The following is a 27,163-nucleotide window of genomic DNA, read 5'->3' as shown; positions in this document are numbered from 1 at the left end:
CGCCTTGTAAATTCAGGTTTACACAATATGGGGACAACCCGATAAATTTGGGGGGAAATGCGGTTCCATACCACGCCACATGGGGTTGCCGATTATTCAGTGTTTTTTGGGCGCATGGATCAAGCGTCGCTTCTTTGTAGACCTGCTGCTTCCCCAACACTTGAACGCTTCTTTTTTTGGCTGGGCTCATAACTCTGCCCAGTGCAGAATGGAGGGATGTGTTTTCCCTCCCTCCCAACCCCTTTTGACCCCTCGGATTTCCCCAAACCCAGAAAACTGCACAAAGCAAACCACTTTTTAAAAAAATCTGCACCGGATATATCAGGCAAGAATCTGCATGGCAGCAGGGTTGGTCTAGATGACTCTTGGGAGTCCCTTCCGTTTAGTTTCCAGTCTATTAGCAAGACCGGGGGGGGGGGTGTTGAGGAGCTGATATATATATATATATATATATATATATATATATATATATATATATATCCCTCAGGTTTGCACAAAACCAGAAAATTCCGTTGATACTTAATTGTCCTCATCGAATAAACAAATTGGATGGCGGAGAAAAACTCAAAAAAGGAAAGACTTGAGAGGGACCAAACCTCATTATCTGCCTATATACATGAAAATGTAATGTCGTCGTCACACTGCAATTCGACAGCAGAGTGAGTAACGGCCGGCTGACCCAGGTGAGCTGCTCAATGCCTGTTCCCCATTCCTTACCTACAGCAAGTTTTTACCGAGAGGGGGAGAAGGCCCTTTAACCTGTGGTTTTTCTCAATTTGAACAGTCATCCCTCCCCCCCCCCCACCCAAAAGAGACCTGGGAAGTGTAGGGTGCTACGCTACTTGAAGGGGTTAGTCAATCCTTTCTCGCAGGGAATTCTGGGAACCGTGGCGCAGCAGCCCTGGTGAAGTTTGAAGGAACTGGGTGGGGTTTGGGGAAAAGGGCACCGCAGGTCAAACAAGACCCCTCACTGTGCCTTTTCCACCTCTCCCCTTCCGGCCTAACGAAGGCAGCCTTCGTTAGGCCGGAAAACTTCCTCGCCTCTCTGTGGCTTTTGAGTTGGTCCTTCCAGTTAATGAACGGCGGCTTCTGCTTCCACGGCCGATCGGGTCAGGGATTTATTTAGCAGCGTGCAAGGGGTTGATCTGGATGAGCTCTGGGGGTCCCACCTGACTCTGATATCCGTTCTGTGATTGCTTCTCCCTCCACCCACCCCATGCGGACACACAGATCTAGCCGCTGTTTTCCAACACATTTAATTGGGCTATTTAAGACGGCCGGTTTCTTTAGCACACACCAGAGCAAAAAGTCGGCGGTGCTTTTAAACGTCCGTGTTTGGTCGGAAGGGGCTGGCAGGAGATGTAGAGAAGGGCAGAGGCTGGTCTCTCTTGCTTGCCGATAAGAGTGTGGGGAAGGGGAGAATCTCCATTGTTCATGTTGAGGTGTGTGTGGCAGGGAGACACCTCTGGGTGAGCAAAACTGCGATTCCAGGGCAGCTTCCTGAGAATGTTCGCCGCTGCTTTTAATTTAAAAAGGGAGGTTCCTAGTCCTCATGAGGTGGCAAGCAGCGTCAAAAGGGTAGATCGCTGGATAGGATTTCCTGGAGGGATGGCCGGGGCCGAGTCTCCGTCCGTCAAGTTCATGTTCCTTCATCAATGCGTGGAGGGAGGTGGGGTCCAAAAAAAGAAGAAGAAGAAAATTTCAAGGACAACCAAGCCCTCTTCCTTCCTTCCTTCCTCCTGCTTCTCAGTACACCAGTTCATAAACGGTGGCTTTCTTATCTCCCGATCCTGTCACAATGAATTTGTCGTTGGCCGAGATATCGCAGCTCAGCACTGAAGACGACTCTTTGGACTGCAGAAAGAAAACAAATGGAGAATTCTTAATTTCGCATTTCGGAAACACGAGCGGCCTGCCTCGATTGGACCGTTTTTGACCCAGCATTGCGTTTCCAATGGAGGACGGCCGTGTGCCTCCTACAAACAGACATTACCAATGACGGATTTACGTATACGCTAAACAAGCTATAGCTTAGGGCCCCCTCTCTTGGGAGCCCCCAAAAAATTAAAGGGAAAGAAGAACACCTGGATGTACCTTTCCAAAATATAAGATAAAAAACAAATAAAGTAAAACCTACATACAGCAACAGTGTTTTGTGTTGTGTAGGCTCCTATGATGTAAGTCAGGCATCGGCAAACTCGGCCCTACAGATGTTTAGGGACTACAATTCCCATCACTCCTGACCGCTGGTCCTGCTAGCTAGGGATGATGGGAGTTTTAGTCCCAAAACACCTGGAGGGCCGAGTTTTTCTATGCCTGATGTAAGTCATGGGCCCCGTCTGCTCACCTGCTCACTAAAATAGGTATCACTGGTTTGCTCCTTTCTATATATAGGGTGCCTACATTCTGCATGTGCAAATGGCTTGAGATACCTATTAGGTCCATCAATTGCCATATAGGATATATTCAGCACAAAAAAACAGCGACAATTTGTTGTTGACAAAGGACAGCTGGACGTAGAAAGGGCCCCATTACCTCCAGTAGCTTAGGGCCTCATCAAATCTAAATCCGGCCCTGGACATTGCGTAGGGCAAACCAAGGATTGCAACTTGTAGCAACTCAGATTTTTTTTTTAAAAAAAAAAAAAGCATGGAAAACTCCCTTCTACATGTGAGCAAACTACTCAGGGGTGTGGTTGGCAGGGTTGAGAGGGACCCTCTGTGCAAACAGGGTGCTGGACCAGACGGGTCCCACCTGCGAGATCCTGGGTTCAAATCCCCACTTGAGCCATGAAGCTCACTTGGGGCCGCCTCTTGCACTAGCTACCCCACAGATTTGTTATGAGGATAAAACAAGAGAAGGGAGTTGGGGTATAAAGGTAATATAGAAATCAGCCCCCCCCCGAACCCCACGGATAGCTCCAGCCCCCACCATACCTGGAATATGCTTGCACCGTAAGGTGTCCGCCAGGCGTTGAGGAGATTATCTTTCCCTGTGCTGATAAACCATTTTCCTGTAGGGAGAGAGAAAGGGGGAGACATCGCCGGGTTTGCAGGCCAGAAGGGATCTTCCTTCCCCTTAAAAAGGAAGCTAACCCCGGAACTCTGCTGCTGGGATTTGCAGGTAGACTGCTCCTGGGCTGGGGAGCTCCACTTTCTTGAAAAGGAAACGGTTGGTCAACAAACCGACCCCGGAACTCTTCTGCTAGTCCCCCAGTGGCTGGGATTTGCAGGTAGACTGCTCCTGGGGCTGGGGGGCTCCACTTTGCTATCCTTGCCCATAGAGCTCATTCCTCCTCAAGAAAAATAAAACTGCAAGCTTTGCAGGACTAGGCTGAGCAGATCTTCAGGCCAAGGCGGTGTCGTTGCTGCAGAGAGTACTGTCAAGTGGGTCTTTTTATAGCAATAAAACTGCTGGCGCATTTGCAAAGCTAAGCAGGGTCTGCTATGGTTTCAAACTGGATGGGTGACAAGAGTCGTGCATTGCAGGGGGTTGGACTAGATGACCCTTGGAGACCTTCTGACACTTAAGCTTCTATGACTGTATGGTCTGTGGCACCACATTTTCTTCGGGGTGGGGGCACATCCAGAGGCCAAAATGGGTGCAGCAATGGCTCTCGCCTGTGGACGATTGAAGAAAGTTCAAAGCGCCCCACTCCCCCCAAGAATCCTGGGAATTGTAGCTTACTCCTCGCAGCGCTATAATTCCCAGTGGCGGCAGAAAAGCTCCCTTTTTCCTGCTGACTGAGTGGGGGTCCAGGACGGTGGAGATGGGGACGCGGTAGCGGAAATCGGAGGGAATGTCTCCCGACTCACCGTAACCCTGGATCACCACACCTGCGGGCTTAAGCTAAGCTGGCACCCTAACTTAGGGCAGGGAGACGGCTCACACACCTACCACAGGAGGCAAACTTGAGGGAGAGGACGCAGCTCTCGTGAAGGTGGAGCTGGTACTTCTCCGACTTGGTCACGTGAAGGATCTCGACGTGGCTGCTTTCCATGCCAACCGCCAGCCAGTCCCCCGTGGGGCAGTAGCCCAGGGAGAAAATCTGCAGGCGAGAGAGTGGTCTGTGTCAGTTCAGTGCACTCAAAGAAAATGTGATGGGAATCATGCGTGGATGGTGTTTAACACCATCAAAACTTGCTAAGATGTATAGGACAAGATCTAGCGAGTGTTGGAAATGTAAAGGAAAGGAAGGTATCTTTTACCCTATGTGGTGGACTTGTCAAGAGGCAAAGGCTTTCTGGGAAATGATATATAACAAGTTAAATGAAATGTTTTTAAAAAACTTTTGTTTTAAAAAATAACCAGAAGCCTTTTTACTGGGTATAGTAAAGGTAAAGGGACCCCTGACCATTAGGTCCAGTTGTGACAGACTCTGGGGTTGCGCGCTCATCTCGCATTATTGGCCGAGGGAGCTGGCATACAGCTTCCGGGTCATGTGGCCAACATGACAAAGCCGCTTCTGGGGAACCAGAGCAGCACATGGAAACGCCGTTTACCTTCCCACTGTAGCGGTACCTATTCATCTACTTGCATTTTGACGTGCTTTCGAACTGCTAGGTTGGCAGGAGCTGGGACCGAGCAACGGGAGCTCACCCCGTCACAGGGATTCGAACTGCTGACCTTCTGATCAGCAAGCCCTAGGCTCAGTGGTTTAACCCACAGCGCCACCTGGGTCCCTACTGGGTATAGTAGGTGAAGCTATACCAAAAACCCGAGCGTCCACTGTATATATAATAAATGAAATATAAAAATAATAAAAGATTTATTTTTTAAAAAACCAGCAACGTTCACTGCGGATCTTTGCAGCGCTGAATCCTGAATCCCATATTGCACACCCCGGATCACCTGCCCCAGTTATTTCAGTCGGCTGAGCTCCCCATGCCCCGACACCGATAAGGGCAAGGTTGCGTGTCTGATCTAGTTCAGATTCCTGCATTGCAGGAGGCTGGACAAGATGGCCCACAGGGGTCCCTTCCAACTTTGTGATTCTGCTGTACACAGAATCAGGTATACTGCTCCTTAGCCTGGAGGCTCTATTGCAGGTGAGGGAAACCATTCTCGTCAGCCTTGTTGAGCGCTGCAAAGCAGGGAAGAAACGTTTTCCATTTAACCACTTCCGGGATGTGCCAAGCAAAAGGGGTGATTTTAAACAAGTGTGTTGTGTATGTCACACACCCAGTCGTCCCCCTCCCCCCCAAAGCTGACCTGAGAGCTGAAGTCGTGCTGTTGAAGCTGGCGTCCTTCCCGGAGGTCCCAGCACCGTACGGTGTTGTCCAGGCCCCCAGTCCAAAGCTTGGTGCCGTAATTGGAGATGTCTATGCAACTGGCGCCGTCCGTGTGGCCCTGGAACTGCCTGGAAAGGAAGGAAGAAGGGAGTCATTCTATATCCCAGGAATGACAGACTAGACACGTTGGAATAAGCGATCCACTGAGTCTCACACAGAGCTGGTGCTTTGAAGCCCCAATAGATAGCTGAACTCTGAGCCTTCAAAGCACCATGTACTATTTTCTGAAAGCATTCAGAACCCCTTACTGGCAAATTAAGCAGTTCTGACTTACGGGTCTCCCCTGCATCACAGAAGAATGGGCTGGGTCTTGCACAGAGCTGGTGCTTGGAAGCCCCAATAGACAGCTGAACTTTGGGCCTTCAAAGCACTGTGGTATTTTCGGAAAGGGAAGGGAAGGAGGGAGGGAGGGAGGGAGGCTGCGCTCAGAGTTCTCCAGGGGTTGCCTGTGAATTTGATTTGATGATTCTATTATTTTTATATTGCAAACTGCTTTGAGGATTCCCCCCACCCTACAACTGTGCACCCACAAAATTCCCCATGAAGAGGCCAGACACCCAAAAATTTCAGCACCAGGGGCATGCACGCCAAATGGCACCCGCAGCCCCGGGCACCCACAGTGGCAGGGCCAAATTGACACTCCTGAAACGGCATAGAAATCTCATGAAATAAATAGATACAGTGGTACCTTGGTTCTCAAACGCCTTGATACTGAAACAACTTGGAACACTGCAAACCCTGAAATAAGTTTTCCAGTTTGCGAACTTTTTTCAGAAGCCGGACGTGCTCTGTTTTGAGTGTTATGCTTCCGTTCTGAGTGTTACGCTGAGGTCTGCCTGTTTTTGTTATTTATTTTACATTTTTGTTTTTGCGGTTCTTTTTTGTGTGTGTGTGAAACCCAGTTCAGCTACTGATGGATTGACTGTAGTACAATGTTTATTGCTTTCATTTTATGGATCAATGGTCTCGTTAGATACCGTAGTAAAATTCATGTTAAATGCATAGCTGCCAAGTCTCCCGTTTTCCCCGGGAAATCCCCGTTTTTCCAGCTGTTCCTAGCTGAAAAAATGGATTTTTTTGTTTCCCCCCGGTTTATTCTGGCGTGGCGGCCATTTTGGAACTGGGCAAAGCAGCATCAAAAGTCACTTCTGAGCATGCTCCGCCCAGTTCCAAAAGGTCTGCTATTTCCGGCCCGGTCCCTTATTTCTCTGACAGCAACTTGGCAGGTATGGTTAAATGGCTGTTTTAGGGGTTGTTTTTAAAAGTCTGGAGCGGATTAATCCATTTTGCATTACTTTCTATGGGAAAGCACGCCTTGGTTTTGGAACGCTTTGGTTTTGGAACAGACTTCCGGAATGGATTAAGTCTGAGAACCAAGGTACCACTGTAGAATAATTATTGGAGGGTTTCTCCGAGTGTGCGCCGTTTATCCGGTTGTTGAGGATGGAAGGGCATTCCATGGATGACCGTGGATCAAACCTCCTTTGCCAATAAATCTCACCTGACCATCGTCTGGTTCTGCAGGTCCCAGACCACAATGTTGCCATCACTGCAGCAGGAAAAGCAGACCTTGGCATCGGGGCTGATGGCGAGGGCGTAGCAGGCTGGGGCAGAGGACGTCAGTTCCGCTTTGATCCGGGGAGTCGGAGCCGCCAGGTCCCAGATAGAGAGGGTGCTGGCCTCCCCGCCCACAATCAGGCTCCGCCCATCTGGGAGGAGCTTGCACGACCGGATGTAGTTGTCCCGGTTCTGGGCGGGGAGACAAGGGGCGAAAGAATGACTTGAAAGCAGGAGACCACCTGCCAACCACGAGGATCGCTCATTGGAGGATGGATGGCGGCTAACAGATTGAGGCTGAATCCTGATAAGACAGAAGTACTATTTTGGGAGGACAGGGGGCGGGCGGGTGTCGGGGACTCCCTGGTCCCGAATGGGGTCACTGTACCCCTGAAGGACCAGGTGCGCAGCCTTGGGGTCTTTTTGAACCCACAGCTGTCTATGGAAGCGCAGGTCAATTCTGTGTTCAGGGCAGCTGTCTACCAGCTCCATCTGGTACGCAGGATGAGACCCTCCCTGCCCGCAGACTGTATCGCCAGAGTGGTGCATGCTCTGGTTATCTCCCTCTTAGACTACTGCCATGCGCTCTCTGTGGGGCTACCTTGGAAGGTCACCCGGAAACTACATATAATCCAAAATGCGGCAGCTAGACTGGGGACTGGGAGTGGCCACCAAGACCACATAACACCCGTCTTGAAAGACCTACATTGGCTCCCAGTACGTTTCTGAGCGCCATTCAAAGGGTTGGTGCTGACCTTTCAAGCCCTAAACAGCCTCGGCCCAGCAGACCTGAAGGAGTGTCTCCACCCCCATCATCCACTGGGGTCCAACTCTGAGGGCCTTCTGGCGGTTCCCTCCCTGCGAGAAGCGAGGTTACAGGGAACCAGGCAGAGGGCCTTCTCGGTGGTGGCGCCCGCCCTGTGGAATGCCTTCCCATCAGATGTCAAGGAGATAAACAGCTATCTGACTTTTAGAAGGCATCTAAAGGCAGCTCCGTTTAGGGAAGTTTTTAATGTTTGATGTTTTATTGTGTTTTTAAGATTCTGTTGGAAGCCACCCAGGGTGGCTGGGGAAACCCAGCCGGATGGGCGGGGTATAAATAATATATTATTATTATTACTAAATTATTTTTTAAAAAAAATTAGTCTGGTTTCTGAACATTTGAAATTTCTGTTTGTTAACTTTTCTCATGGCTGTTCATACCATCGAGTGGTATATATGTATTTTATGAAATAAATTTATTATTATTATTATTATTATTATTATTCATCAAACATCTCCGCAAGCTTTGCTCGTGCACTTTAAAGCAGCCTCTTCACACTGCCATGAGAACTAGGAACTTAGCCCTTCAGCTCAGCGGATGACCTCAGATTTCCCGCTCATGCACTTCCAAGCCTCATCTTTGCAACCGCTTGCTGAAAACATTTTTTTGTACCCAGCTATGGTGTGATTTGAACTTCTTTTATTTTCAATTTGGCATGGTTCTTAATGATTCTTTAAATGTTTTCAACTGTTTTTTGTTTTAATAGGTTTTCTCATAAACCGTTTTTCTGGGTCCCTCCCCCCCCTCCACCTTGCAATCAAGCTGTATATTAATTTTTGGAAATACAGTGGTGCCTCACTTAACGAATGCCCTGCTTAACGAAATTTCCGCTTAACGAAAGGATTTTTCGAGCGGAGGTTACCTCGCTAGACGAATGCGTTTTACGAAAAATTCGTCTAGCGAATCGCGGTTTCCCATAGGAATGCATTGAAATTCAATTAATGTGTTCCTATGGGCAAAAAAAAAATTTTAAAAAAAATTCAATGCATTCCTATGGGATTCGCTAGACGAATTTTTCACTATAAGAAAAGACCCGTGGAACGAATTAATTTCGTCTAGCGAGGCACCACTGTATAGGAATGATAATACAACAACCATGAGGCTAGGAATTTGGGACTTGTGGGATTAATTTCACACCCAGTAAATCCCATGCTATTTTTCCTTTCGGCATCCACAGATTGTCAGCCTGCCCTGGGCATTGATAACTTAACAGTCATGGAGACAGGGACAACAGCTCAAACTACTATCATTTTTGCAAGCAAAGGTGGTGTATTCCAGATCATACGGAACTCCACTTCCCGTCAGCTCCAGCCAGCATGCCTAACAGTTAGAGACAATGAAGCCTAGCAATGGAGGACCATTCCAGCCTTAAAGCAGCTTAAAGTTAACTCCAGGTTACATTATAAAATTGCAGGTGGAGTCATCCTGCTCAGGGCTCCAGCCTGCCAGCCACTTCCTTTGTCAGAGACTCCATTCCGTGTCCTCTTTCCCCCACCCGACCCCAAACAGGAAGTGAAAATTCTAGGCCCGTCCCTCATTAACTGATTAATTTTTAGCGGGTTGCCCCTTTGGGTTTCCCCCCCACTCTTGCACATGGAAAGTGAGAAATGATTGGCGCTCACCCCCGAAGATCGGTGCTAGAAGGAAGGACGATATACTCATTTCTTTTAAAAGACAGGAAGCAATAAAATTGGGAGCCGCAGTACGAAACCATCTTGCGAGGCCCACGAGAGCACCCAAGTCCTGGGAGACTCTAGGGATGCGCATGGGAAACCGAGTCACGCAAACCAACGCGCGCACCCGCGTCCTCGTACGTACCAGGCAATCCAGCTGTGCCACGGGGGTCTTGGCACCCGGCTGGGCCACGTCCCACACCTTCACGCAGCCTTTGCCCCCCGTGTAGACGTGCTGCGTGGAATTGCTGATGGTGACGGCGCAGACCACCTCCCCGTGCGTCAGCGTGTGGAGCTGGCGGGCGTGGCGAGGGATGCCCGAGCCGATGAGGGCGTCGGGCGGGAAGGGCACCGGCTGCATCTGCCCGTCGGAGCTGACGTGGAAGGAGTACGCTCTGCAGGGGAAGCGGAGAGCACGCTTTGTGGAAATGGAATGGCCCCCTGGGCTTCACAAAAAGACCACAGACCGTGATTCCCTGTGGGGTGAGGGCCCCCCCCCCCCGAGAGCCAAGGAAGCTGCCGTGAACTGCCATTCCCCTATAATCTTTGCCGGGATTGAACTAAATAACTGCATGACTTAAAGAAAAGTTCCTTGGAGGTCTGCACCAAACAAGGGAGACCTTGCAAAACGCTGTTGCGGTGTGGGCCTCTCCTGCCCTGCCAGCCAAGCACTTTTCCCATAAACTCCGTTCAAGTCCTCTCTGCCACCCCCCAAAAAACAACCCCAAACACAGAACTGTCCACACAAGTGGAACCTGTGTGCTCTTCTCAAGGACTCTCCATGCCATTGTTCACGAGACGTTTGGGAACCCCTTGCCTCCATCACTCAGCGGTGATGGGAGCTGCAATCTGAAAATCATCAGACTAGAAGACAAGAATGTCCGCGTTTGACCATCGGCCAGGAAAGTCACAGGTCGACCTTAAGCCGGTCCCTCTCCCGCTCTCCCTAACCTACTTCGTGGGGCTGTTGTGAACCAAGATTTATTCATTTAAGGCTAAACAGTTTGCATTTCGAAGCCAGCAGCGTCCAATGGTCTTCCAAAGAAAGCAGGGGAATGAAAAAGCAGATGGAAATTCTCAATCTATTATTTTTGCTGTCTGTTAGCTTCAGAGGCTCAGACACGGGAACGCAAAAAGGGGAGATTTTTAGACACTGTTTATTGTTGTTCCTTTGCTTTCGAGGCTCAGCCTGCTCCATTCCAGCCCCGATGAAGCACCCTCTCCCCATAGGGGCACAGGCCGGCCTGTTACTTACGGTTTGCCACCCGGAACGGAAGGCAGGGAAGCCGCGGCGGTCGAAGCTCGTAAGTGGGGGTGAGATTCAAAGGCTACCTGTGGACAGGAAGCAAGAAGAGGCGCTGTCAACAGGGAGAGGCTGTTGCTGAGTGGTTAGAGCACCTGCTTGGCACACAAACCCGGGCTCAACCTTTGGGATCTGCGGCTAAAGAACAGCAAAAAGCAGCGTCTGCCCTTTGGAACTCCCTGCTACTTGAGAGGTTTCCCTCACTGCACTCTTTCTGACGCCGACTCAAATTCTTGGTCACATAAGTTTAGGAAGCTTCCACAAGCTTTCATCTGCTTCTCGCCTCTCGTTTTAACCCTAGATTATCGCTGTTGACTTTTCTTATCGTTTCATCATTTTTTGTAAACTGCTTTGAGGCTTTTGTTTAGAAACAAACAAACAAGCAGAATATTAGATTTTGTGGAGGAATAATATCCCTGTTTTGATCAGACTTTATTCAAACCATGAGGACCAGGGTCTTGCTTTTTCAAAAAAAAGAGAGGGGTGGGTGGATGGATGGAATTGTCCCCTTTGCATTTTAATGGAAACCTACCAGAATAATCAGTGGATCAAGATACCCTTTTCGAACTTGCTCTTTTGCTGAAGCTCACAATGTGGGTCTCCAGCTCAAAAACAGGGTACGTAACAACCCCATGCTCTCAAATAATAAGCATGTGCATTAAGGGAAAGGGGCAGCACAGAAATTTCTCCATTGCCGCATTTTTAACATGAATGGTCACAAATGCTCAGCTGAGCGTTCATCTAGACCAGTGGTATTTTTCTAGAAAAAGAGGTGCTGGGACTCATCGTGAACACCTCCCTCATTTTCTTAAAATAAAGTTGAAGGTTAAGTCCGGTCAAAGGTTGCGGCACTCATCTCACTTTCAGACCGAGGGAGCCGGCGTTCAGTCACGTGTCCAGCAGGACTAAACAGCTTCTGGCGCAACGGGACACCGTGACGGAAACCAGAGTGCAAGGAAACGCTGTTTACCTTCCCGCTGTAGCGGTACCAATTTATCTACAGTAGTTGCCCTGGCGTGCTTTCGAACTGCTAGGTTGGCAGGAGCTGGAACAGAGCAACGGGAGCTCACCCCGTCGCGGGGATTTGAACCGCCAACCTTCTGATCGGCAAGCCCAAGAGGCTTAGTGGCACAGAACTGAGTTCTGGCTGAAAACAGCCCAGATCTAGTCCAACCCAGGGCCAGATTTAGGTTTGATGAGGCCCTCAGCTACTGAAGGTAATGGGGCCCTTTCTATGTCCAGCTGTCCTTTGTCAACAACAAATTGCTGCTGTTTTTTGTGTTGAATATATGCTATATGGTAATTTATGGACGTAACAGGCATCTAAACCCATTTGCACATAACAAAATATGTATTTTATCAAAGTAATTGTTGAACTGAAATACAATTAAGAAGAAGTATATTAATAGTGAAATAGCAAAGCAAAGATGTTTATTCGGCTGTACGCCCATCATAAAACACAACACAACACAACAAATCAAATAAAAACCGCAGACTCGTACAAACCACAGATAATATAACACAATTCACAGCTCACAAGGACAAATATTAACAATTCAAAAAACATATCTTGAAGGTTTAAGATTAAGATTAAAAATTTAGGCGCCTAACTAAAATCAATATCTGATGTCATTTTTTTAAAAAAATTCTTATAACTATCAATAATCAGCTAACATTCCATTCCGTCTCTTGTACGAGAAGACGGCTGTTAGGAATTTAGCAACCTGTAGAGTAATATAAGGGTCCACATCTTGAAGAACCCAGGCTAGCTGAAGTTCAACTGGATTGTCAGCCATAGGCTGGATTATGGAGTTTAATATACTAGCACGAGCCGAACTGTACATAGGGCAGATAAACATAACATGGTGTAAAGATTCAGTTGATTAATAGTGAAATAATTATTAAGTTCTAACTTAAAATGATTTTTTCATTCATAACAAATAATAATGCAAACACTTTTTTCCTTTAATTTTTTTGGGAGCCCCCAAGAGAGTGGGGCCCTAAACTATAGCTTGTTTAGCTTAGACGTAACTCCGGCGCTGGTCCAACCCTCTGCGATCTTTCTATATATTTACTTGCAGGGTGTAAAAACAGCCTCTCAGCTTACCATGGGGGAACGTCCGTACAGAACTGTCCCGCTAATTTGCGGGGAGAGGTGTATGCTGACGTACGACCGTGGAGCAGTGAGATCGCCGTTGAGCGTGGCTTGGGGCATTAGCCCGAAGGACGAAGCATATGAACTGGCCATGCTCAGGGGGCTTCGGAGGGCTAGGAAGAAAAGAAAGGTGGGAGGGGGAGAGAGGAGACTCCATAAAGCCAAATTGATTACATAATGCTGCTGTTTTAAAGGTAAGGTAAAGGGACCCCTGACCATTAGGTCCAGTCGTGACCAACTCTGGGGTTGCGGTGCTCATCTCGCTTTATTGGCCGAGGGAGCCGGCGTACAGCTTCCGGGTCATGTGGCCAGCATGACTAAGCCGCTTCTGGCGAACCAGAGCAGCGCATGGAAACGCTGTTTACCTTCCCGCCGGAGCGGTACCTATTTATCTACTTGCACTTTGACATGCTTTCGAACTGCTAGGTTGGCAGGAGCTGGGACCAAGCAACGGGAGCTCACCCTGTCACAGGGATTCAAACCGCCGACCTTCTGATCAGCAAGCCCTAGGCTCAGTGGTTTAACCACAGCGCCACCTGGGTCCCATATGCTGCTGTTTTATTTATATGCAAAACAGGCTTCTGGGGCAAACTCGCAAAGGAGAAGCAGATCTGTGCAAATACAAATATAAATGTGGGTGCAAAATTAACGCAAACCATTTCCAAGGTACAGTGGTACCTTGGTTCTCAAACCTCCGGAAGTCTGTTCCAAAACCAAAGCAGCCCAAAACCAAGGCGTGCTTTCCCATGGAAAGCAATGCAAAACGGTTTAATCCGTTCCAGATTTTTAAAAACAAGCCCTGAAACAGCAGTTTAACATGGATTTTACTCTCTAAAGAGACCGTTGAGCCATAAAATGAAAGCGATAATCAATGTACTGTACTATAAAATAAATATTGTATTGTAGATGATGAAAATTAAAATTACTTTTTTTCTTCTTACTTGCTCTGATGATAGTCATTGTTTGGAGGGGGGAACTTTTATCCATTTCCGCAGTCACGCTATCAATCTATCAGCTGAACTGGGTTCCACCCAGTCACAAAAACAAATTAACCGTAAAAGCCTCAGAAACAAAAACGCAAAATAAGTAGCAAACACAAAAGTGCCAAACTTAATCCGTTCCGGAAGTCCGTCTGACTTCCGAAATGTTCAAAAACCAAGGCGCGGTTTCTGATTGGTGCAGGCGCCGCGGAAACAATAGGCGACAGCCGCATCAGACATCCGGCTTCCGAAAAAAGTTCGAAAACCAGAACGCTTGTTTTGGGAACCAAGGCATTTGAGAAGTAAGGTACCACTGTATTCCAATCCAAACAACTCTCTGCGTTCCTGCCAAAAAGGGCATCCCTTAAAGCAGGCATCCCCAAACTTCGGCCCTCCGGATGTTTTGGACTACAATTCCCATCATCCCTGACCACTGGTCCTGTTAACTAGGGATCATGGGAGTTGTAGGCCAAAAACATCTGAAGGGCCAAGGTTGAGGAAGCCTGCCTTAAAGCATCAACAGTGGTGCTCTGGTTAGAGCAGGCATCCCCCAAACCGCAGATGTTTTGGCCTACAACTCCCATGATCCCTAGCTAACAGGACCAGTGGTTAGGGAAGATGGGAATTGTAGTCCAAAACATCTGGAGGGCCGAAGTTTGGGGTTAGAGCGTCAGACCAGGACTTGGGAGACTTCTCTCCACCTTTTCCCACTCTATTGGAAATAAAGTATAATAATAATAATAATAAAAGAATTGCACAAACCACTTACTGATGGCATCTGTGGTGGATGGCTTAGTGGAGACCTGTTGGAGTTGAGGGGCACAGCTGGGGCCGAGGCCAGGGGTTAGGGATTCGTGGGGGGGAGAGAGGCTGGCGGATTTGCACGTGGCAGTGTTGTCGTCATTCTGTGGGGGGAAAGAAAAAAAGGGGGTGCCCATTTTAAGGAACGAGGCGCCAGCTTCCGAGACGCCTCTCAATACACGTCACGAACTTGTTCTAAAGTACCGGTTCATATTTTAAGCTGCCGTTATGCTTCTTTTTCAAGGAACAACAAACCTAGCTGCTGCTGCTGCTGTTTCCTTGCATTTCAAATTATGTTCCTCGCATGAGAGAAAAGCAAAAACAACCACTGCAGGAACGCACAGCAAACTTTACCTTTGTTGCAAATCTGTGTTTCCCAGGAAAGCTGCAAATTTGAATTCTGCGTAAGAAACTCATTAAACTTTTCAGGGTGAAGTACATAAAGCAGGGGGTCCCGACCTAGGTATTTATTTATACACCACTTGATTGCAAAGAAAAAAGAAGAAAAAAACCTTAGAGGGAGTTACCGAAAAAAGATGGGACAATAAAATGACCAGCAAAAAGAATTAGCTGCAATAATTTAAAACTTATTTGTTGTTGTTTAGCCGTTTAGTCGTGTCCGACTCTTCGTGACCCCATGGACCATAGCACGCCAGGCACTCCTGTCTTGCACTGCCTCCCGCAGTTTGGTCAAACTCATGTTCGTAGCTTCGAGAACACTGTCCAACCATCTTGTCCTCTGTCGTCCCCTTCTCCTAGTGCCCTCAATCTTTCCCAACATCAGGGTCTTTTCCAAGGATTCTTCTCTTCTCATGAGGTGGCCAAAGTATTGGAGCATCAGCTTCACGATCTGCCCTTCCAGTGAGCACTCAGGGCTGATTTCCTTAAGAATGGATAGGTTTGAGTCTCCTCCAGCACCATAGTTCAAAAGCATCCATTCTTCAGCGATCAGGCTTCTTTATGGTCCAGCTCCCACTGCCATACATCACTACTGGGAAAACCATAGCTTTAACTATACAGACCTTTGTCGGCAAGGTGATGTTAGGCTGGCTTATTTGTACTCTTTCGCACTAAATTAGCTTGATCATAGTTACAACGGACCCGATTTCTTCAATCCAGTCAGCTATAGAAGGAGATATACACACACACACATACCCCATTTATTTTTATTATTATAATGTTTTGTCCTCAACCCCTGGCAAGCAAGGTAGACTGCTTCTGCCAGCGGAGGTTCCACCTAGCTGCCAACGGCTCACAGAGTCGCCCCGCCCTCGAGACACCTCCGTAGTGAGCCTATTTTTAAAAAGACTAAAATTTTCAGGGAATCAGGGATGAGTGGGTAGCCAGGATCTTGGGGGGGTGGTATGTGGAAGAATCGCAATGGGGCTTTCTGCCTGTTTCGCCTTCTGCTTTTTTTTTTTTTGAGTGTGGGGGGGAGGTAGGAAAAGCCTTTTCGCCGCACAGCAGGGCTGTCGTTATTCAGGGAGCGGAGACCGTGCTAATCCGATTGAGCTCAGCCATTCACCCACTGTGCATTGGGGGGGAGAGTCTGCCCTCCAGCCTGTCTGGGGAGTTAGGGGGGCAGGGTTGCCAAATGAAGCCTTGAGGATTTGACAGAAGGATCAATTCTGTCTTCCTTCCATCGAGCTGCTGCTGTCCCCCTCCTGCCCTGATGATTCAATCCAGAGATCTTGGCAGGTTTCAGAGAGATCAATAGGATTTGCTTGCTCTCTCTCTCTCTCTCCCTCTGTAGCACTGTGTGTTTTAAACACACACACACACACACACACACACACACACACACACGTACACCCAAGGAAAGGAGGAAGAGAGGCAGAAATGCACCCTGCGAGCGAGAAAGAAAGAAAGAAAGAAAGAAAGAAAGAAAGAAAGAAAGAAAGAAAGAAAGAAAGAAAGAAAGAAAGAAAGGAGGGCGGAAAATCCCTCCACGAAAAGAATTATCACCACTTCAATGACCTCTGTTTGGGACGCTCTCCTCCCAGTCTAACCCAGATGGTATGCCAAGGCCCCCCCCCCTGCAATCACCCTCCCTCCACAAGCCCCTCACTCCCTGCAAGGCGGTGCTAATAGCAATTAATTATACATTAAAATCCTCTGAGGAATCTCAAAGCCCCCCATGGGCCACTAATTAACCAAGCCACGTGCTCCCCCCCCCTGCATTTGAGAAGGAGGCTGGTTGGGGAGGAGGGAGTGGGGGGGGAAGGCAAGCACACACACCCAGAGGAGAATAAGGGGATGGGGGTGGATCCGCTACTCGGAAGCACGAAGAGGCACATCTCAAAATGGAACCCAGGCATCCGGCTCTGGCGAGGATGCGAATCTGCTGGGCTGAAAATTGCAAAACCGGTACAACTTTTGGATGGGTTTTTTTGTGGGGCGGGGGGCATAAGGAAGAGAGGTGGTTTTCTTCCTTTGCTGGAAATTGGATCCTGGGGCTGGGTGGTTATAAGAAGAGTCCGCTGGATCAGGCCCATCTAGCCCAGCATCCTGTTCTCACAGTGGCCAAACAGATGTTTGTGGGAAACCAACAAGCAGGATTCGAACACAAGGGCAACTCTGTTGGTTTCCAGCAACTGGGATTCGGAAGCAATTCGGAGGTAGTGTTTAGCCGTCATGGCTAGCAGCCGCCGATAGCCCTCTCCTCCACGAATCAGAATGTGGGCTTATCAAATCCAAAAGGTCCGTGATGTCGTAGGTTTGGGGGAGGGGGTCAGTCTAGATGATACCGTGAGCCCCTTTCTGTATCAAACGCAGATCAGAAAGTCCCAATATTTCCTATTGGCCAGCCGCTGCTAAACAGTGCAGACACTCCACAGCTAGATAGACCAAACGAAAAAATAACTCTCCCCACCCCCCGAAAAAGACTGTAGAATATTAATCAGCCCAAGGCCTGACCAAAAAGGAACGCTTTTGCCTGGCACCTAAAGGTCTATAATGAAAGCGCCAGGCAAACCTCCCTGGGGAGAGCATTTCACATACAGGGAGCCACTACAGAAAAGGCCCTGTTCTCCTGCTGCTACCCTCCGGACCTCTTGAGGAGGAGGCACACGAAGAAGGGCCTCAGAGGATGATCTCAGGGTCCGGGTTGGTTCATATATGGCTTTATAGGTCCGAACCAGCGCTTGGGAAACTGATTGGCAGCTGGTGCAGTCGGGCCAGGATCAGTGCAATATGCTCAAACCGTCTTGCCCCTGGTGAGCCACCAGGCTGCTGAATTCTGCACCAGTTTCCAGACCGCCTTCAGAGGCAGCCCTACGTTTAACACAGTTGCAGTAATTTAGCCTAGACGAGCCAGTTATTTACGGAAAACAGAGCTCGCTGCCTGACACCATTCCGCAGTAACACCTGGGGGTCCAATCTAGGGGGGTATTTTTAACCTTCTTATATGTCTACCAGCTCCATCTAGTATGCAGGCTGAGACCCTACCTGCCCGCGGACTGTCTTGCCAGAGTGGTGCATGCTCTGGTTATCTCCCGCTTGCTTGGACTACTGCAATGCGCTCTACGTGGGGCTACCTTTGAAGGTGACCAGGAAACTACGACTAATCCAGAATGCGGCAGCTAGACTGGGGACTGGGAGCAGCCGCTGAGGCCACATAACACCGGTCTTGAAAGATCTACCTTGGCTCCCAGTACGTTTCTGAGCACATTTCAAAGTGTTGGTGCTGACCTTGAAAGCCCTAAACAGCCTCGGCCCAGTATACCTGAAGGAGCGTCTCCACCCCCATTGTCCACCCCGGACACTGAGGTCCAGTTGCGAGGGTCTTCTGGCAGTTCCCTCATTGCGAGAAGTGAGGTTACAGGAAACCAGACAGAGGGCCTTCTCAGTGGTGGCGTCCGCCCTGTGGAACGCCCTCCCATCAGATGTCAAGGAAATAAACAACTACATGACTTATAGAAGACATCTGAAGGCAGCCCTATTTAGAGATGTTTTTAATGTGTGATGTTTTACTGTGTTTTTAATATTCTGTTGGAAGCCACCCAGAGTGGCTGGGAAAACCAGCCAGATGGGCGGGGTATAATAATAGAATCATAGAGTTGGAAGAGACCACAAGGGCCATCCAGTCCAACCCCCTGCCGAGCAGGAAACACCATCAAAGCATTCTTGACAGATGCCTGTCAAGCCTCTGCTTAAAGACCTCCAAAGAAGGAGACTCCACCACACTCCTTGGTAGCAAATTCCACTGCCGAACAGCTCTTACTGTCAGGAAGTTCTTCCTAATGTTTAGATAGAATCTTCTTTCATGTAGTTTGAATCCATTGCTCCGTGTCCGCTTCTCTGGAGCAGCAGAAAACAACCTTTCTCCCTCCTCTATAGGACATCCTTTTATATATTTTAGCATGGCTATCATATCACCCCTTAACCTTCTCTTCTCCAGGCTAAACATACCCAGCTCCCTAAGCCGTTCCTCATAAGGCATCGTTTCCAGGCCTTTGACCATTTTGGTTGCCCTCTTCTGGACACGTTCCAGCTTGTCAGTATCCTTCTTGAACTGTGTTGTTGTTGTTGTTGTTGTTGTTGTTGTTGTTGTTGTTGTTATAGTGCAAAGCTGCTTTGCAGAAATGCGTGGGTTAGGGAAAACGGCTGACGAGAATCCCTATGTTCAGAGCAAGTCACATGGAAATGCAGATACCGGTAGGTTTTCATCAGAACTTCGAGAGGGGAGGGGACAACCTGCAACTATGCAAACACGGAGAAGATTGACAGGTGGGTGGGAAAGGAGAAACTGTGCTGACCCCTTTGCCCATCCCTAGATGGAAGAGACCCTGGATGTCTGAGACCCTGGATCACAGCTGCCAGCCAAGGTAGACAACAGCCAGCTAGATGGGTTTGGCTGGCGATATGCACCCCGCTTTCCTTACCGGGCTCTGCTCTTTCGCTTTTAAAGGGGTATCGCTCCTACTTGACGGCAGAGAGGCAGGGCTTCCAGGGAGATCCCTCCGTCCCGGAATGACCTTCGTGGCAGAGGCACAGGCCGGGCTGCCGTGTTCGGAAGGAGGGTCCTGGGAGAAAAAGAGAGCAAGGATTGCAGAAAGGAAGAGGGAAAAGCGCTCAAATGAATTGCAGTGGTACCTTGGTTCTCAAACTTAATCCGTTCCGGAAGTCTGTTCCGAAACCAAAGCGTTCCAAAACCAAGGCGCGCTTCCCCATAGAAAGTAATGCAAAACGGATTAATCTGTTCCAGAGTTTTAAAAAACAACCCCAAAACAGCAGTTTAACGTTATTTTTACTATCTAAGGAGACCATTGATCCATAAAATGAAAGCAATAAACAATGTACTGCAGTCACACAATCAATCCATCAGTAGCTGAACTGAGTTCCACACAGTCACAAAAACAAAACAAAAAAGGGCCACAAAAGCGAAAACGGAAAATAAATAGCAAAAACAGACAGACCTCAGCGTAACACTCAAATCGGAAGCGTAACACTCAAAACGGAGCACGTTCAGCTTCCAAAAAAAAGTTCGCAAACTGGAACACTTACTTCCGGGTTTGCACTGTTTGGGTTCCAAGTTGTTTGAGAACCAAGGCGTTTGAGAACCAAAGAACCACTGTACTTTTAAGGAATAAAAACAAAAACTGATCGATTCCACTCCCCATTATTTCGTTTGCTCGTTCCTTAGTTCATTAAATTTGTTGGTCTCTGTGATGATACACTGGACAAGACAGCTAGGATATAATATTGAAATAGTTGCGTGGAATGTAGATATGAAATTCACAGCCTGCTATATGCTGAAAGAAAACTATTCGGAAATGACACACAGATGGTATTTGCCACCTAGTAAGTTAGCAGAAATGTGTACATCAAAATCAAATATGCGCGGGATGCTGGAAACATAGGGAGAAAGAAGGTACTTTTTATCACATGTGGTGGCCTTGTAAATACTTTCTGGGAAATGATTCGTAATGAATAGAAGAAAATGTTTAAAATTAAAAAATCAAGCTTTTCTTTTAGGGACAATTGGTACAGAGTTCCCAAAAGACGCCACCCCCCACCCCCCCAAAAAAACCTGTTTATGTATTCTACGACCGCAGCCTATCTGATTTAGGCTTAGAAATGGAACGAAGATTCAGTACCAACCAAGGAGGAATGGCAGACTAAATTAATGGACTATGTCAAAATGGCAAAACTTACAGGAGCAATAAAGAACCAAGAGGGGGGAAAGACATTTATAAAAGAAATTTGTGGTTTATCTGTAATGTTACTGAACACATATAAATTCATTAGCTGGATTAACTTAAGCTAAACAGTTAAAATTTATATTAAAAGATAACCAGGGAGTAATTGGAGTAATGAAGGAGATGCAGTGTTATATATATATATATATATATATATATATATATATATATATATATAAGAAACCGCAAAAGGAGTGGGGAAAGTCAAAATACATATATTTGTTGGGAAATAGTGGATTGTATTTATGTCAAAATATTTCCAAAAAAAAAAAAAAATTTATTTATTTATTTTTAAAAAATGGTTGGTCTCCTTATGTTGCCCAAGGCAACCAGGGTATCATGAAGACTTGTGGAATAGGAAGGGGCCACAAGGGTCATCTAGTCCAACCCCCTGCCTGCAACACAGAAATCATTCACCCAATATGGGGCTCAAACCCACAACCCTGAAATTAAGAGTCTCAGGCTCTACCGCCTGAGCTATCCCAAAAGTGAATCGCAACCAAACACCCAGATCACCTGCTTTTCTCTCAGTGCAAGACCAAGGGGCAGCTTGCGGCGTAAATCGAAACAACCATGCAGCTTATAAATGGGCAATAAGCGCTGCTTTGGACAGAGGAAAAGATCCCCTCCTTCCCTCGCCAATGCTAGAATTCGTAGACCTCTTCATCCTGTACGCAGTTAAACAATGGAACTCCCTGCCTCAGGAGGCAGGGATGAGACCGCCAATCTGGATGGCTTTAAAAGAGGATTGGACAGATTCATGATCTAAGGAGGGGGGCCTTTCTTTTCCCAGACGGCCCTCAGATCGTCCCGTCAAGTGATTTTAAAAAAAACCTTTGAGAAAATGGCCCGTCTTGATGTTGGGTGGGGGGCAAGCCCCGTGTCTTGGTAAAGGTAAACGTAAAGGGACCCCTGACCATTTGGTCCAGTCATGACCGACTCTGGGGTTGTGGTGCTCATCTCGCTTTATTGGCCAAGGGAGCCGGCGTACAGCTTCCAGGTCATGTGGCCAGCATGACAAAACCGGTTCTGGCGAACTAGAGCAGCGCACAGAAACGCCGTTTACCTTCCCGCCAGAGCGGTACCTATTTATCTACTTGCACTTTGACATGCTTTCGAACTGCTAGGTTGGCAGGAGCTGGGACCGAGCAACGGGAGCTCACCCCATCACAGGGATTCGAACCGCCAACCTTCTGATCGCCAAGCCCTAGGCTCTGTGGTTTAAGACCCATGCCTTGCCTCGCTTCAATTCTTTATGAATATGTTTTTTAAAAGCACAGTCCTGCGCGAAGGGGGTGGAGGGAGAGAGAGAGAGAGATGAAAAAATAAACTCCGTGACCCGCATGAATTATGCAGATTTGCTCTGCCGGTGTTTGCCGTCTTGCATAATTGAATTCTGCTCCCCGGGGGCAGGGGGCGGTGGGGGGGGAGGCAGGGAAAGGATTTCGAGCCCGGAAGCCAAAAGCAGCCTCCGCCTCTGCAAACCACGATGCCACGTACCTCGTCCACGACCAAATTGTAGTCGCTTCTCTCCCCATCACTTTCCTGCAAGAGAAGGAGAAAAGGGGGAGGGTCCTTATGCGTCTCAATTGCTCGTGGAGTGCAGCTCTCGAACCCAGCTCCCCCAAAAACCTGGAGAAAGTTACATTCAAGAGTCTACCCACTGAAATGATCGGACCTGAGTTAGAATCATAGAATCATAGAGTTGGAAGAGACCACTAGGGCCATCCAGTCCAAGCAGGAAACACCATCAAAGCATTCCTGACAGATGGCTGTCAAGCCTCTGTTTAAAGACCTCCAAAAAAGGAGACTCCACCACACTCCTTGGCAGCAAATTCCACTGCCGAACAGCTCTTACTGTCAGGAAGTTCTTCCTAATGTTTAGGTGGAATCTTCTTTCTTGTAGTTTGAATCCATTGCTCCGTGTCCGCTTCTCTGGAGCAGCAGAAAACAACCTCTCTCCCTCCTCTATATGACATCCTTTTCTATATTTGAACATGGCTATCATATCACCCCTTAACCTTCTCTTCTCCAGGCTAAACATACCCAGCTCCCTAAGCCGTTCCTCATAAGGCATCGTTTCCAGGCCTTTGACCATTTTGGTTGCCCTCCTCTGGACACGTTCCAGTTTGTTGCGAGTTAGCCCTCGCAACAACCCTGTGAGGTAGGTCAGTTGGAAAGAGGGTGGCTGGCTCAAGGATCACCCAGTGAGCTTCGTGCTTGGGTGGGGAACTGAACCGGGGTCTCCGTGGCCCCAGGTTCAATGCTGCAGCCTCCACGCCGACTCTTTCCAGGGTCCTGGCGTGGGGTCACTGGGGCCGGATCCAGAAGCGACACTTACGTAGAGCCTCACCTCCTCCTTGCCCTCTTGTTTGCGCTTTGCTCCTGCGCTGTCCAGCGGTTCCTCGCCTTGCAGGCTCTCGGGAGGGGAGGCCGAGTCGCTCTTTGGAGAGGGAGAAGAGAAGGAGACATTCAACGATTCATTGAGGACGGGGTGTCCCCGAGGGAGCAGGGTGCGAGAGGGGGGAATGAGAGAGAAAGAGAGTATTTTTGGCATCAAAAACGCTGCCCGTCCTCAAGAACACCCATTCACCTTTTAGCGGGCATTCATCCTAAAGTAGGCTTTTTGTTTTTTGCAAACAACGAATGCATGCATTATAGGTGAAAGTCGGAAAATTAGAATATCGTCGAAAAGTGCATTTATTTCAGTAATGCAACTTATTGTGTGTTTTTTTCATTTTCATTTTTACAAATGCTTTCTTTTGGAAATTCCACAGTAATAAAACAAATAGTTACAATAATACAAAAATAAACATCACTATTACATTTCATTAATTACATTCCATAACGACAAATAATTACAATTACAACAAATAAAGGCTTGACATATCTTGCTTTGCATGTCATGCATCTATCTCATATATTGGTTTCACGTTTTAAGTTGCATTACTGAAATAAATGCACTTTTCGACGATATTCTAGTTTTCCGAGTTTCACCTGTATAACTGACACTTCCCTCTCGCATTGCTCTCCGTGGCGCTGCTCTTGGGCCTGATCCTGAGGCTCCAGCTGGTGCAAAACAGTAACAACAACAACAACAACAACAACAACAACAACAACAACAACAACAACAACAACAATTTATTACTTATACCCCGCTCATCTGGGTGGGTTTCCCCAGCCACTCTGGGGGGCTCCCAACAGAATATTTAAAACACGTTAAAACATAATACATTAAAAGCTTCCCTAAATAAGGCTGCCTTCAGATGTCTTCTAAAAGTCAGATAGTTGTTTATTTCCTTGACATCTGATGGGAGGGTGTTCCACAGGGCGGGCGCCACCACCGAGAAGGCCCTCTGCCTAGCTCCCTGTAAATTCTCGCAGGGAGGGAACTGCTAGGAGGCCCTCAGAGCTGGACCTCTGAGGCTAGGCTGTTGATGGGGACTGACTACCGCTGGCACCGAATGCCCGGTGCTCAAATGCTGGCACCAGTTGCCCTTACGCTGCCAGGCCCCACAACGGGCCTCTCAAGCCACCTGATATCCTTGCCTGATTGCTGGGGGCTTCAGGAGAGTTGTGGTTATGCCCCCTGCAGATGCACAGCTCAGATCCACCGGAAGCCACGCTGCATTCAGTATTGTGGGCTTCCGATCTTATGGAACTCCCTTCTACTTGAGGTCAGGCACACTTACCCCCAATTATTTTCCATGCCTGCAAGGTCGCCTTACCCCTCAATTGCCCACTCGAGCAGCGAAATGGGCACTACTGTAGGCGCCAAAGAATACTCGTTCTGCATTTAAAATAACTTTGGAACTCCCTGCCTATTGATATCAAGCAGGTGCCTCTGCTGCACTTTTTTTTTTGGAGCTTGCTAAAAACACATTTGTTGAGAGAAGCCCACCCAGCCGCTTGATGTGAATTTTAACCTGTTTTGGGTCTCTCTTTCCCCCCCCTTTTTGTATGTTTTAAGCCACGGCTGTAAACCTTTCCCGATTTTATCCTTTTTTTCTTTCTGCAAACCGCTCGGAAGGTGCGTTGTTCGTTTCTTTTAAACCGAGCGGTGTGCACATTTTATTAAATAAATAAAGCGTGGTGGTTTCGGACGGAGGGGGGGCAGCGTCGCAAAACCCGGAGGAACACACATCCCGGGATCGGTTTCCGAGAATCGGCTGGGGAAACGCAAACGAGGCCGCTTGCCCTTTTAAAGGCCAGCGAAACCAAATTTCTCCCCCCGGCTGCAATTTCTGCTCTTAAAAATAAATGAAAATTAAATTATGGCAAAGAGCAAGAGAGAGACAACAGAGAGAGGCTGAGATCAGGTGCTATGAGCAGAGCGAATGTTCGCAGAGCAGGCTGAAACTGAATTTCTGCAGCTCTGCCCTGGACTTGAAAGGAAAGCTTCAAACACTTTGGGGACAAAATGAAGCATGACAGGAGTGGAAAATCACCACCAGAAGCAAGCCTTAACCTGGTGCTGGAATATCGCCCGTTATGGTAAACAGGATGGCTTATGAATTATAAGGAAGGCCACTCGCATGTTCATCTATTGCAGGCATGTCCAACAGGTAGATCGTGATCTACCGGTAGATCACTGGATGTCTGCAGTAGATCACTGGTAGATCATTGGCTCCCCCCAAAAGCAGCTGAACAACTGTGGCTCCCATAAGAAAAGCTCAACATTTTACCTCCTCCCTGAAAAAACTCAACAACTTTGACCTTAACCCCAAAAAGGAGGGTAGATCACTGCCAGTTTTTAGCTCTGTGAGTAGATCGCAGTCTCTTGGGAGTTGGCCACCCCTGATCCATTTTAAAAAGAATGGGTCTTTTTTAATTTTTTTAAAAGCCGCCTATTTATATATTATGCTATTTTATGTGGTTTGTCAACAAGCAAACCAAACAGAGCCAAACGTTAACAAAAAAGGAAGAATGCAACGGATGGGAAACTCAAATCTCAAAGCATCACGACCTGGATGAATCCGAGTGCAAGTTTCAAAACAGATGGATCTTTGAACTGGGACTCCTGATTGACACGGGGGTTGGGCCACATGTGACTCCGCCCACTGTCCACAATAGCCACACCCATTGCTAATGCCAATTGGCCCCACCCACGTGGCCCCCGGGAGATTTCGCCGAGCAGAGGCAGCCCTCGATACAAAAAGGTCCCCCGGCCCTGAATAAAGCAACCATCTTAAAATAAAATAAATATTGCAGACTTCTGTAAACCCAAGAAGGAAATTTGGTTTCGTTTGGCAAATTTATGCAATTATTTCGTTTTCCTTCCCATTTTTATTTTACACTTGAAACAATAACAATATTTTAAAAAAACCCAGTTAATATTAACTCCCTTCCCCCCATTCCATGCTGCATGTCATTACTTTATTTTCCACTGCACATTCCAGTTCCTCCCTATATCTTATTTTTCCTCATCTTTATATCTCGGTATTTTTTCACGGATGAATTTATTTTTAACGGTATTGTTGTTGTTATTTATTGAAGTTATATACCGCCCTATACCCAGGGGTTCTCAGGGCGGTTCACAGAATAAAATCAAGATATAAAACCACAAAATACCTAATAAAAATAAAAACAGCAATCTAATAGCATCCCCTCCCCCCCAAAAAAAACTATTTAAAAAGGGCATAGGATGTAAATCAGATCAAAGGCCTGGTTAAAAAGGAACGTTTTTGCCTGGCACCAAAAGGTGTGTAATGAAGGCGCCAGGCGAACTTCCCTGGGAAGAGCATTCCAGAGACAGGGAGCCACTGCAGAAAAGGCCCCGTTCTCGTCTTGCCACCCTCCGGATCTCTCGAGGAGGAGGCACACGAAGGAGGGCTCGGAATTTGAGCTCAGGGTCTGGGTAGGTTCATATGGAAAGAGGCGGTCCTTGAGGTTTTGCGGTCCTGAGCCGTTTAAGGCTTTAAAGGTCAGAACCAGCACTTTGAACTGGGCCCGGAAACTGATTGGCAGCCAGTGTGGTTGGACCAGGATCGGTGTAATATGCTCAAATCGTCTTGCCGCCCAGTGCTGCACCAGCTGAAGTTTCCAAACCGTCTTCAGAGGCAGCCCTACGTATAACGTAATCTAACCTTGAGCTTACCAGTAAAAGAATATATTTTATGACACTTGAGTCACCCAGATCAGGAACCACTTAAAAGTACAAATGGATATACAGATTTGGCTGTGAAAAGATAAGTCATCTCTATCGCAGGAACGCTTACCCGGCTTGAAGCATGTTCTGGTACAGGCAAGCCCAACCAGGAAGGCATTCAGATAACCGAGGGAGACACACAAGGAAACAAAGACATTTAGTTAGATCTCCCTGAGCAAAAATATCACCGTGCGGTGATAACAAGAGCATGGAGTTGCGGGCAAGGGAAGAT

At 47.7% G+C, this 27,163-nt stretch overlaps 1 protein-coding gene across 6 annotated transcripts in view; it reads right to left on the bottom strand.

Annotated features, from left to right (window-relative positions):
• Positions 1 to 1,240: 1,240 nt before the first annotated feature.
• TLE2 (TLE family member 2, transcriptional corepressor) overlaps positions 1,241 to 27,163 on the bottom strand; it is a 47,231-nt gene continuing 21,308 nt past the window's right edge. For 2 of the 6 annotated variants that reach the window (XM_035118085.3, XM_035118086.3), the window contains exons 8-20: positions 27,002 to 27,018; positions 23,125 to 23,226; positions 22,284 to 22,328; positions 19,467 to 19,607; positions 14,552 to 14,687; positions 12,755 to 12,915; positions 10,600 to 10,676; positions 9,490 to 9,739; positions 6,793 to 7,040; positions 5,212 to 5,359; positions 3,898 to 4,048; positions 2,937 to 3,013; positions 1,241 to 1,854 (exon numbers count right to left, since the gene is read on the bottom strand). In XM_035118085.3, coding sequence (XP_034973976.2) covers positions 1,747 to 1,854; positions 2,937 to 3,013; positions 3,898 to 4,048; positions 5,212 to 5,359; positions 6,793 to 7,040; positions 9,490 to 9,739; positions 10,600 to 10,676; positions 12,755 to 12,915; positions 14,552 to 14,687; positions 19,467 to 19,607; positions 22,284 to 22,328; positions 23,125 to 23,226; positions 27,002 to 27,018 — 1,661 coding nt within the window. In that variant the 3' untranslated portion in view covers positions 1,241 to 1,746. Of the gene's footprint in view, positions 1,855 to 2,936; positions 3,014 to 3,893; positions 4,049 to 5,211; positions 5,360 to 6,792; positions 7,041 to 9,489; positions 9,740 to 10,599; positions 10,677 to 12,754; positions 12,916 to 14,551; positions 14,688 to 19,466; positions 19,608 to 22,283; positions 22,329 to 22,641; positions 22,951 to 23,124; positions 23,227 to 27,001; positions 27,019 to 27,163 lie in introns of those variants that run through there. The other 4 variants (XM_088673027.1, XM_035118087.3, XM_035118088.3 and 1 more) reach the window with 4 other exon arrangements.

This window comes from Zootoca vivipara, chromosome 6 (assembly GCF_965207765.1).
Source record: "Zootoca vivipara chromosome 6, rZooViv2.hap1.1, whole genome shotgun sequence".
NCBI classification, from domain to species: Eukaryota; Metazoa; Chordata; class Lepidosauria; order Squamata; family Lacertidae; genus Zootoca; species Zootoca vivipara.
This window is presented reverse-complemented; position numbering and strand designations above follow the sequence as displayed.